Here is a 12758-nt window from a genome sequence, read left to right on the forward strand (position 1 = left end):
CTCTGTTTGGATATCTTTTTAGGAAGAAGAAGAAGATGGTGTTAATCTGTCCTCTGAGTTAAGTGATATCTTGAAAACTGCAGTACAGATACAGTCTTCATTGGAAAACTCTGAATCTGATGTTGATGAAAATCAAGAAAAACTGGCTCTGGATCTTCGATTGTCAAGTTCTCGAGCAGCTTCTATGTATGTATGCTGATTTGTGATTTTAGCCTATTTTTATAATAAACTATATATGCCAAGCAATTTAATGTTAAATAATAGAGCATTTCAGAATTAGGTAAATCAATAATTTATCAAAGGACACATGCTTTTTAAGTGTGATGTATTGTTATTCTCATTTTTATTTATTTTTATTTATTTTTTGAGATGGAGTTTTGCTCTTGTTGCCCAGGCTGGAGTACAGTGGTGCCATCTCAGCTCACCGCAACTTCCACCTCCCAGATTTGGGTGATTTTCCTGCCTCAGCCTCCTAAGCAGCTGTGATTATAGGCATGCACCACCATGCCCCGCAAATTTTGTATTTTTAGTAGAGACAGGGTTTCTCCATGTTGGCTGGCTGGTCTAGAACTCCTGACCTCAGGTGATCTGCTCGCCTCTGCTTCACAAAGTGCTGGATTACAGGCATGAGCCACTGTGCTTGGCATCATTCTTATTTTTAAATAAATCATTACCATGTTTCAAAAATTAAAAAAAAAAAATCTAGCCAGGCACAGTGGCTCATGACTATAATCCCAGCACCTTTTGAAGTTGAGGCAGGAGGATCTCTTGAGGCCAGGAGTTCAAAACCAGCCTGGCCAACATAGTGAGACCCAGATGCTATAAAAATGTTTTCTAAGTTAGCCAGGGGTGATGGTGTGCGCCTGTAGTCCCAGATAATTGGGAGACTTAGGCAAGAGGATTGCTTGAGGCCACTATTGAATCACTGTGTTCCAGTCTGGGCGACAGAATGAGAGTATCTGTAAAAAAGCAAAGAAACAAATAAAATCCTGCAGTTGATTTATAACAAAGTACAGGAAGTAGTTGAGAGTTGATCTCTTTGTTCTATATCCACTTCTTTACCTTTGGACTGTATGGTGTATGTCACTGGTTCTGAGCCCTGACTTCACTTTACAGTCACCTGCCAAGATTTTAAAGTACTGATGCTTTTGTCCTTCAGCCATTCTGACGTAACTGGTTTGCTTTAGAACTTAGGCATTTGTAGACCTAAGAGTTCCTCAGCTGATTTTAATTTGCAGCCAGCGCTAGAACCTCTGTTAAGAATACGTATAAGGAATCAAGTGTGCCCTTCAATATTTTCTTACCATTTCAATTCTAGGCCTGAATTACTGGAACAACTTTGGAAAGCCAGAGCTGAAAAAAAGAAACTACGCAAAACATTGCGGGATTTTGAAGAAGCATTTTATCAACAAAATGGAAGGTTTGTTGAGCATCACAAAATTGAATCATCTATCTCCTTTAACTCACAAGTTGACCATATATTGAAATAGTGAAATATATGGGATTAGAAAGAAATTGTGCAGATAGGATGCTAGCACTGAAAAGTTTTTAAAAATTCTTTATGTTCTGAGGTCCTTCTTTTGATGGCCAGGAATAGTCATAGCTAGTGTAAACAGCATTTGATCAACTATTTTCAGATTGCACTAGGGAGCCTTGGTTGTGTTGCAGTGATTTTATATTCTTTAATTCTACATCCTTACCCTTTTGGGAGTAGTTGTGAACTGAAATATTTCTTATTTTAGAAAGGATCTCATAACAGGAGTGGTATCCTCAACTACTTTGGATTTTTATTTTTTACTGAGACCACTGTGCTCATACTGTGTGTTGAGGCTGCCCATTTTCAAGGTGTGTAACAGTGTGCCAGGCATGTGGCTCCTATAATACACTATGGCACATGCTTTTATCTAACTAGTTAATGCACAGTTGACTTGGAGGGGCTGTTTTAAAACTAAGAAAAATACATTCTAGTTCTGATCGTGGCCAGAAGTTAGGATTCAGTTATCTCAGGGCTGAGAAACATTTTTCTAAGTAGCTGGGTCATCTTACCAAGGTGATAGCTAATATTACAAATTCCAAAATATGTGTACGTTAATTCCCTTTGCTTTGTGAGTCTCCTATATAGGTTGGCACATATGGTTAAAAAAATCTGAAGTGCAGGAATGCATTTTTCCCAGTAGTCTTCTATTTCATTGTATTATTGGAAGAAAATTTTGCTTATAATTAGGATAGTTTGATGCTTTAGCTAGTGATGCTTTAGCTATTGAATTGCATTGGGTCATTACTATAAAGTTAGAAAATTACTCTATCGCTGCAGGTAAGATAGTTTACTTTTACATCTCAATTCACTGGAGCCACAGTTAACTAAATGTCTGAAATGACTCAGCATAGCCTCCAACACTTAGTAGACACTGACCTGGCAGAGTCTAGCACTGGATGTCCTATTAAAATATTGGGTTTCCTCCAGTTATCTATATTGATTATTGATAAGTATAGCATCATTTAATCTATCAGTAGAGAAATCTATCAAAAATTTTAGAAATGTTCCTTGGGGATGAGGGTATTAGTTCAATAATTTTTTTTTTTTTACAGAGCAACTTTTTATTTGAGCTTATATTTAGTAACAGTATGTCTCATATTAGGACAACTTCTGAGTCCTTTTTTTCCAAATGATCTCTAGAACATTATAGGTTTTATTTTCTCCCATAGGAATGCCCAGAAAGAGGATCGTGTTCCAGTGCTGGAGGAGTACAGGGAGTACAAGAAAATTAAAGCCAAGCTTAGGCTTCTTGAAGTTCTTATAAGCAAACAAGATTCTTCAAAATCCATATAAAATACGTTCCTTGAAAATTCATATCATAAAGTCAGTTGTATTCCTTGAAGCTATCATCGTGTGTACTTGGCTTGTACTTAAATTCATTTTGTCAGGCACTCAGAGAATCTCATTTTGTACTTGATTGTGGTGCCACTAAACAAAACATATGATAGAAGGGTAAGTAGGCCCTCTCAAGGGAGCATAAGTGATGTTCCATATTAACCACAGACTGTCCTCTCCAACTTAACATATAGTTTCCTTCATTGTTTTCTACTACAGATACATCCTTTTAGCAAAAGACTAGAATTTTATCCTTTCAACCTCAAGAACTTTGGAAATGCAAGCTTTTTGTTATTACCAACTTTTTGTTTCTCATTACTGAAGAAAATTGGAGGAAAATCTTCACACTGAATTCTTGTGTTGCCTTTTTCTTACAGAATGACTGAAAATTTGAAAGAAACGCTTATAAAAGTGCACATATGCAACTGTGTTCTCTGTTTTCCTAGAAAACCAAAATCAAACTGAGATTTCAAGTCCTACTCTGGAATACCTTTCTGTTAATTCCCAAAGTGACACCTTCTCACAGGTAGTATGTTAGCAAAATTTTGCAATTAAGTGGTCACACAGCTCCTGGATGAAGATAACAGTTGGTAGACCAAAAAGTGACCTTGCTTAGTACATTGAAAACACACACCGCACATCACACACAGAACTGAATCATACCACATGCTGCCTATGGGACTTCAGTTACTGTTTCCTGAGTTACTGTTTATCTGCTGGCGATGGTGTGATTTGTCTGGATCAGATCCGCTCTGTTCCCTCTACCCATCTTCAGATAATGTGAGAAAATAGCCATGTCAGTATGTAGGAACTCTGATGGTGCTCAGATTTGTGTGTTCAATCAATGGGCCTAAATCAGCAAAATAATAATTATGCCTAAAGTAATTATCTGTTCTTAACAAGGGCTATACCACTGCATTTTCACATGTATCTTCATGAGGTTAAATTTTTCTTCCCCCCCCTACTTTTAATCAGCAAAATACATAACAAGAAAAAAGTCCAACAACAGCACCCCTTTCAGGGACCACCCTTTGCTCAATCATCACATGCTGTTTAAAGCAGCTGTTTACAGGATATGTAGTGGTATGCCCCTTGTCATATACTCTTAGTATATCTTTTTTTCCTTTGGCTTTGCATGGCTTTTCTTTAGGTACTCTCTCAGTATCATTCTGGTAATCATTGTTAGGGAATGGTGATTTCATTTGTGCTAACTACAACAGCAGATTTGAGTCAGGCTTAATCTTAAGTGTTAACTTTCTTTTTCTGGTGCTTTTTTGGATCGATGACTGTCTCACTTTGACTATACCCATGTTTTGCATGCAATAACTCATGCATGGTTTTCTTAACTAGCTAATATTAACAATTTGTTCCATATAAAAATGGAATTTTGCAACATCCTTTAATAAGGTGAGGGAAGCATGAACCTCAGACTTCTGGCACTATTACATAGTAAGCACATGAAGTAGCTTGATAATAAATAGCAGTCCTAGTACTTCACATTTCACCTGTGTGTGCAATGCCTTTTTTTTGGTGGGGGGGTTGGGAAAACCTAGTAGTGAATGTGTAGTTGGGGAATAAAGAAAAGCACTAAATCTTGCCCTTTTTGTGTGGTTTCCTTTTGATACAACTAGGTTATTCACAATGTATACCTAGAAAAGTGAAATTGAAAATGCCAAAAGATGTTTCCTTTTTATTTCAATCCATCATGCAGTGTACATTTCAGATAATTTCCTTCAGTCTCCAGATAGGAGTGTATCCAAACATCTAATTTTATGTGCACTGTGTATTTTATATGAATGTCTTATTTTATATACCACATGCAAAAATGTCCATATGCACTATTTAAATGTTTTAAATAATATATTCCTTCTTTATAATGCTAAATCTATATGAGTACCATATTTTTATAAGTCAATAGCCTGACTGGTTTCATTTTAGGATTAACAGCTGCTTCATGATGTTATTAATTGTTAATGTTTGGCTGTGAGTAGAATATCTAAAAGTGGCATGGCGGCACTTATGCTCTGTGACAGTATTGTGTGTCATAGTTGAGCAGTAGGTGATAGAATTAGGCAGTTGGTGATAGTTTTACTTTGGTACAAATAAAAACTGTATATCTATATACAAATAATATATAGATATATATGTCTACCAGTATAATTGCATTGCTGTCTGGCACTTCATTGTACAGACTTTTGTAATAAAAGAACTTGAAAGTTCTAAGTCATTGTAAATGTATGTTTGTTTTTCCACCGGGTGTTTTAAAAAAAAAGACCTTAAGTGTTCCCTCACCTTAGGCTTTGTTTAAATGATCCCACCCAGGGGCCATGTTAGGGAACAACAGGGTCACTAAACTATTTGGCTGGCTACAACTCTGGGAAATGGTAGGGCAGGGAAAGGCCATGTTCATTCCCTTGTGCTAACCTAGGGAGAGCCACAGAGAGAACAGTTAGTATTTCTTGTTGCAGTGAATTTTCCTATTAAGAACTCTTGATATATGGTTGCTTAAGAGAAGAGCTTGGCCCGAAGAAGGTGAGTAGTTATCTAAAAATATCTTTGTATTCGAGTTTTAAAATTCAGGGACTATTGAGCACCAATGTGGAAGTTGAGTGCTAACTAAGGTCAAATGATGTTGCTTGGGCTAAGAGAACATAGTGCTACTGTAGAGGGGCTTACATAGCCTAGAAATATTAGAAGAGCTTTTAATTTCCAAAATGACAGGCACACACAATTTTCCAGCCCTCCAAATAAGGCTGTTACAGGATCCTCATTTACACTTTCCAAACATAACTTCTTATGACACTGATACGCCTACCCTGCTCTGTATTTTATTTTTGGGAAACCTTAAATGCATTATACCTTAGAAACGGTCTAGGTAAAATTCCAGTTTGAGGATGTTAGTGAAATTTCTGTAGGTGGCTAGGGAGTTTGTTCTACACTTTGGCTTTTTCCAGAAGACTTCATATTCTAAAGAATGGAGGGAGATTACTTGAGTCTTACATAATAGTTTTTTAGAATCTTAAGCCTTTATTTATCTGTGGCCAAAGGAATTCAGAACATGGTACATGATGCACTTGATAGCACCAGTAGTTCTACTTGGTAACTATGAGAAAACAGTCTTTCTCTACCTACTTACTGAGCTATTACAGACCTGCCCTGTGAACTAGAAGCATTTTCTTCTACTTATCCTTCACTTTTCTAGAATTTGATAACTTCATTATAAAATCCTTTGTGTGTACCAGTGTGTGTATACTGGAGGCTTGTAATATGCATGGATTGTACAGTAAGTCCCTGTCAGAGACACTTAATTCTGACCCTGAGGATAGTTTGATGATAGGTTGTTCAGTACCTTTAAGGTGTGCCTGAAAAGAGCACAAGTTTATGAAGTAATACATGAATAAGTCTTTGTTAGAAATGCTTAAGGATTGCATGACAGATCTTACCTCCACTTGTCTCAATATTATAGAGCTGAAAGCTTTCTCATCACTTGATTTAGTTTCAAATTGATATAGTGTAATTCCTTCTCCAGCTCCACAGCATATAAAAAAAGCCTAGAAAATTTAGAAGGAAATAGAGAAATGAGTTAGTAATATACTTTCATGTATAGACAGCAAGTTACGAGTGCGAAACGCTTTGAGTGGGAAGATAGCACTGTAAGCTCCTAAAATGTGCCTCTTGAGATCTAATATTCTAAAGCTGTGTGGAGAAACTATCTGCTGTGCAAATCAAATATAAATGGCCGTTTCTGTTACTAGAGATACAGGGATTTAATTAAAAGTTTCTTAACCTTTTAAGCAAATGGAGTTGAATGAAACTTTGAAATCGGATAGAGATTAAAGGCATCCCAATAGAATTAGGTTTTGGGTTCAGGAAAGAAATGTCCTCAATGTCCATGTCATGATATTCCATAATATTCTGGTTAGAACATAAGCTTACTCTCGAAATTCTTGTTGAGTGACAGGCTGGTAGTCATCTTGAATTTCCGCAGAATAATACTTTTTCTCAAGCCTCTCTTTCCATTTTTTCATCTGTTCTGCCTTTTGAATCTCCTGTCAGGGTAGAGGACAGGTAAAGGCTGCATTTTTTAGTTCTCTATTTCAAGTCTTTAACATACAAGCATCACAGGATTGAGGATCTTAAACTGTTCTCTCCAGTCCTCAGATTTTGAGCCTCACTGGCTTTTTGCCCTGCCCGGATTTTATATCTGTGCATCAGCGATGTCACTTCAGAGGGTGTAATTGCTGTCTAGCATAGTTAGGGAAGCTTTGTAAACAAATTATAAATTACTCTCATTTCAATGCTTTTTCCCTTTAGCATCTCTATCTGAATTATTTTCTCTTTCATTTGATAAAAGCAAGGTGTTCTTTCCATACCTCTGTTTTTTAGCTAATGTAATTAGATTCAAAGTGTATCTGTGGGTAGTTTTGGCCTTTCCAGCAGCTTCTCAGCCAGATGATTTCAAACCCTCTCTTTGTAATTACTGCGTTGGTTAGTCAGTGTGTGTACTCCAATCTGTCTATGTATCCAAAAACAAGCCCCTTGTACCACAAAATTTGTGTTGCTGAACCTTCCTGTGTTGTGCACTGTTCTCACTAACACCCACTTTCCTTAGAGTATCCAAATACCCTTTTCCCAGCTTCAGATAAAAAGGGCCTGTGTGTTGTGGAAAATAACCATAGCACCAGAAAAAGGTAAAGAGGAGACAGTGCACCCAGATACCATTAAAAAACTTCTCAGTAAATTGGTATGTTACTTAGCTGCTCCAGCAATAATGCTAGGTAGCAAAGTGGTAGATCCCTTTATAAGGGTTCTGGGCCGGGTGTGGTGGCTCACACGTGTAAGCCAGCACTTTGGAAGGCCAAGGTGGGTGGATCATGAGGTCAGGAGTTTGAGAACATCCTGGCCAACATGGTGAAATCCCATCTCTACTAAAAATACAAAAATTAGCTGAGTGTGGTGGCGGGTGCCTATAAACCCAGCTCTCAGGAGGCTGAGGCAGGAGAATTGCTTGAACCCAGGAGGTGGAGGTTGCAGTGAGCCGAGATTGTACCACTGCACTCCAGCATGGGTGACAGAGCAAGACTCTGTCTCAAAGTAAATAGGAGTTCTGATTACCTTCATCAGACAGGATGGTGATACCTGGTTTCATACATTCTGTTTACTTGATAAATGTGTACTCTTCTGGTCAGAGAATCTCTTAGTGCCTTTCTGTAAACGAACTTTTTTTTTTTTTTTGAGACACAGTCTCACTCTCTTGCCCAGGCTGCAGTGCAGTGGCGCAATCTCGTCTTACTGCAACCTCTGTCACCCAGGCTGGAGTGCAGTAGCGCAATCTTAGCATTTAGTGTGGAAGTTGAATGCTAAGAACCCCTCCCGGGTTCAAGCTTCTCTTGCCTCAGCCTTCCGAGTAGCTGAGATTACAGGCATGCACCACATCTGGCTAATTTTTGTATTTTTAGTAGAGAGGGGGTTTTGCTATGTTGGCCAGACTGGTCTCAAATTCCCAGCCTCAAGTGCTCTCCCTGCCTTGGCCTCCCAAAGTGCTGGGATTATAGGCATGAGCCACTGTACCCAGCCTTAAATGAACATATTTGAAGCAGGAAAGGATGACTTTGAATCCTAGTTTTAATTTGGACACATTATAGCACCCATGGTTTGGTATATTTACTAATACATTTAATGTGCTAAAGTGGTAGTCCCTGTAACCACTTCTAAATGACCAGGCCAGTTATAAAGTGGATGCATTAGTAATAAAGGTGGAAAAGACTATGCATAGTAAACTTATTTTTAAAACCCATCTCAGCCATCACTCCTCTCGTGAAGCCTTCCTTGACATTCAGAGGGAAGTGATACCTTTCCTCCTAAGCTGAGTATCAACTCTTTGGGGGCCCTTGCTCCAAGCTTGTAGGTTCTGTAGGTAAGATCACCTTACCTCCTTTTATGGGAGCTGCCTCTTGCAGTTGTCTCTGGATGATTTTCACGTTCACATTGGCCCTTATATTCCTCTAATACCTCAAAAACAAATTATCTATACTAAACTCCCTCTTCTTGAGCTACCTAATGTGATTTCTGTTTTTCTGACAACTCTTAACTGATGAATACTTGCTAGCAGGGGAGGCCCAAAGAAACAGACCCTCATAGATAGTATGCTTCTACCAAGGGGCACAACAATTGACTTAAACTGAATTTGAGACTGCCACCTGACCATTTGGGATTCTTCATGCTTACAGAACCAGCAGGGAAAGAAGTGGTTACTTAATGTGTTGAGGTGATTGATCCAAATTACCAAGGGGAAATTGAGTTACTGCTACAAACTAGCACCGAGTAGACTGTGCCCAAGGGATTTTTCTGGGGTGTCTCTTAATAACTTCCATGTCCAAAATTAAAAGATAATGGGAAACCACAGCGTTCCATTAAACAGGACCACTGAGAGTACAGATTAGGAACTAATTAAAGTTAATCCTAATGCAGCCAGCTGAGCTCTTGGGTGTAGGCAAAGGGAATGATATGGAATGGGTAGGAGAAGCAAGTTACAAATAACTGTAGCCTTGTCATCTGTTACAGAAACAAAGACTGTAGCCCCCAATCATATTCCTTTCTTTGCTTATTATGTATATATTTTCTTTCTCCTTTTAAGGAATATTGGTGGTGGCTAACTGTAGTTTAAACATTAGGTTGCAAAATATTCTTAAGGAATTGTGATTCAACTAGAAGAGGTCTTAATGTCATCCACAGATGGATACAATTACTGTTGGGACTTTGCTTCTTCCTTTTTAGGGTGAGGGTGAAAGTACCTTCATTTGTATAAAGGATAGTTCCATCTCACTGGATAGAAGCTTGGAATTGTCATTTTATGGAAGTATAAATGTGTATGCCAGAAGAGTAGAATGGACCAACTGTTCAACTCAAAATTTACACTTTTACACTCTGTGATGTTGGGTTTTAGGCTTTGTAAACTTTATTCCCTAAACTCTTACTAGCTGGATTTCTGTTAGATTCTGCCAGTATTTGCAGGATAGAGGGGAAAAGGGTCATCTTGTTTTTTTTTTGTTGTTTTGTTTTTTCTTTTTTCTGTTTCTACTGGCATTGCTTATGCAATGGTAGTTATCTTCAGCAGCAGTGGCTCCAGGCTGTAGCATCTAGCTGCTTTTGGCATACTCAGAAGTAGCCTCATCACGACCACTGAGAAGTACAGATTGAGTATCCCTAATTGGAAATCTGAAGTGTTCAAATTCCAAGACTTCAGCACCTCCATGACTCTCAAAGGAAATGCTCACTGGAGCATTTTGGATTTCAGATTTTTGAATTAGGAATGCTGAGCCAGTAAGTATATAATGCAGGTATTTCAAACTCAAAAATAAAATTTAAAAAAAAACTGAACTCTAAAACACTTCTGGGTTCCAAGCATTTTGGATAAGGAATACTCAACCTGTATCAGCAGAGGGGTGCCTTCTCATCATAGGACTGAGCAACAGCTCCGCAAGCCCCTTCTCTAAGATAGTAGGTTCTAGTAACACCATATTTTGTCATCTTAGCCCTAGGAGTGGTAACCTCTTCCAGCAGTCATTATGAATTGCCTCAGTGTTGTCATTTCACTTTTTTCTGTGTTTAATACCTGTGTAGTAACCAGTTCCCTGTAGTGCATTTTCTCTATTTGAAATACATATTGTGGTTTCTTTCTTCCTGAGTGGGCTCTGATTGATAGATGTAGTACATCTTCTCATTTGGTCAGGTGTATTTTTGTGGGTTTTTTTTGTCTGTTTGTTTGTTTTGGCTCACTGCAACCTCTACCTCCCAGGTTCACGCAATTCTCCTGCCTCAGCTTCCCAAGTAGCTGAGATTACAGGTGCATACCACCATGCCCGCCTAATTTTGTACTTTTAGTAGAGATGGGGTTTTACCATGTTCACCAGGCTGGTCTTGAACTCCTGACCTCACTGGCTTTGGTCTCTCAACGTGCTGGGATTACAGGTGTGCGCCACCATGCCTGGCAGTATTTTTGTGTCTTTAAGCAATGTTTAAAAGTTTTTCCTTATCTTCGTTTTGAACATTTTGTTAACTGCTGGGCATTTTCTATTTTATTGCTATTACAAATAAGATCTTTTTAAAATAATTTTAACAAAACGATGTTTGCATATATGACATTTATTAAATTTTTATTAGAAAAAAGTTTTATTAAGAGAACTTAAAAGAAGACATTGATAGAAAATGAAAATAAATTATGAACCCTTTCAAAACCTTTCAATTCAGTGTTCTAGTTCGTCATTTCCTTGATACAACTCTGTACTATGGTCACAAATTTTCCCTCTCATGAATAGGAGGATATAAATTATTTTTCCTACCACTTTACCTAATTATCTTTTTATTGTGATTTTTCAGATCATCATACACCTAGAAAATTGAAGAGAATCATAAGTAAAGGCAGTTTTACTTTTTAAATTTTTTAAATTAGAAATACCTCTAATGTAGTTCTCTTATCTAATTGTTTTGACTTACTCCTCCAATACATTGGTATCTCGTTCCTGACATGTTCAGTGTTTTCCTATTATGTAAGGTAATAGGGGATAAGATCAATGTTTTTATCATTATCAAGGAAGTATTGATTTCTGTTTATTTTTCCTCTCAAGTTTGGGTATTGAAACTTATAAATACCCAGCATTTGTGTTAAATGATCATGCAGTTTTCCTCTTTTTAATACAATAAATTATGTTAATTAGTTGATTACCCAATGTTGAACCATTTTTTCACTCCTAAAATACATACTATCTGAATTTTGATATATTATTGTGTGCTCTTAGGTTCTATCTGCTAATATTTAGGATTTTTGCTTCAAGATTTATACATGAGATTTTCTGTTTTTGGCACAATATATAGTAGTTTGATAATTTGGGAGTTTCCTTTTTCTCTTTGCCAAGGCGTTTACTTTTTTTCTCTGCTAGGGCAAAGAAGAATGGCTTAAATAACTTGAAACTGTTCACTCCTTAAAATCTTGTAGAATTTCCTAGTGAAGACCATCTGATTGATTTTGAAGACAGATCTTTGATGACTTCATTTCTTCTACAGAATGGATTTGTTTAGGCATTTTATCTTCTGGGCTCAGTTTTGACAAATTTTATTTTCATAGAAAAATTACCCATTTCATTCAGCTTTTCAAATATTATTTGCATAGAGTTATACAAAAAAAGTCTCTTAATGATATTCTAATTTCTTCCATTTCTTATTTCCCCCATTGTAATTTCTACTCTGTGTGTTTATGCTTTCTACTCTGTGTGTTTATGCCCTAGTTACCTAGTGATTTCTTTTCACTGATGTTTGCAAGGAGCCAGTCTTTCATTTATACTACTAATTTTGTTTTTAACTCATTAATTCTGCTTTAATCTTAATAACTTTTTTCTTTGTATTTATCATATTTTCTAAAATTAATGCTAACATTTATTTTACATTCTTTTATTTATTGATTAATTTATTATTTCTTTATTTTTGAGACAGAGTCTTGCTCTTGTAGCCCAGGCTGGAGTGTAGTGGTGTGATCTTGGCTTATGGCAGCCTCCACCTCCTGGGTTCAAACGAGTCTCCTGCCTCAGCCTCCCAAGTAGCAGGGACTACAGGTGCATGCCACTATGCCCAGCTAATTTTTGTATTTTTAGTAGAGATGGGGTTTCACCATGTTAGCCAGGATGGTATTGATCTTCTGGCCTCGTGATCCACCTGCCTTGGCCTCCCAAAGTACCAGGATTATAGGCGTGAGCCACCTTTTATTTTTATTGATAAATTTAAGACTTAATTTTCCTCTGGGTATTTTTTTTTTTTACTTTATCTCATAGATTCTGCTACATGGTGTTTATAATTTTGTTTTCTTGGAATTCTATGATTTCATTTTGTATTT

General features: G+C 37.2%; 2 protein-coding genes across 9 annotated transcripts in view; one reads left to right on the top strand and one right to left on the bottom strand.

The window, feature by feature from the left end:
* FAM13B (family with sequence similarity 13 member B) overlaps positions 1-5095 on the top strand; it is a 119117-nt gene extending 114022 nt beyond the window's left edge. For 4 of the 8 annotated variants that reach the window (XM_017500951.2, XM_017500950.2, XM_017500953.2 and 1 more), the window contains 3 exons: positions 23-186; positions 1319-1420; positions 2707-5095. In XM_017500951.2, the coding sequence (XP_017356440.1) occupies positions 23-186; positions 1319-1420; positions 2707-2830 (390 nt within the window). In that variant the 3' untranslated portion in view covers positions 2831-5095. The remainder of the gene's footprint in view (positions 1-22; positions 187-1318; positions 1421-2706) is intronic. The other 4 variants (XM_017500954.2, XM_037728649.1, XM_037728650.1 and 1 more) reach the window with 2 other exon arrangements.
* A 1237-nt stretch (positions 5096-6332) lies between these two features.
* PKD2L2 (polycystin 2 like 2, transient receptor potential cation channel) overlaps positions 6333-12758 on the bottom strand; it is a gene marked incomplete at its 5' end in the record, with an annotated part of 38845 nt that continues 32419 nt past the window's right edge. The window contains 2 exons of the mRNA XM_017500959.2: positions 6333-6423; positions 6809-6921. Coding sequence (XP_017356448.2) covers positions 6333-6423; positions 6809-6921 — 204 coding nt within the window. The remainder of the gene's footprint in view (positions 6424-6808; positions 6922-12758) is intronic.

The sequence above is a fragment of the Cebus imitator genome, unplaced genomic scaffold (genome assembly GCF_001604975.1).
Source record: "Cebus imitator isolate Cc_AM_T3 unplaced genomic scaffold, Cebus_imitator-1.0 Scaffold274, whole genome shotgun sequence".
Taxonomy (NCBI): Eukaryota; Metazoa; Chordata; class Mammalia; order Primates; family Cebidae; genus Cebus; species Cebus imitator.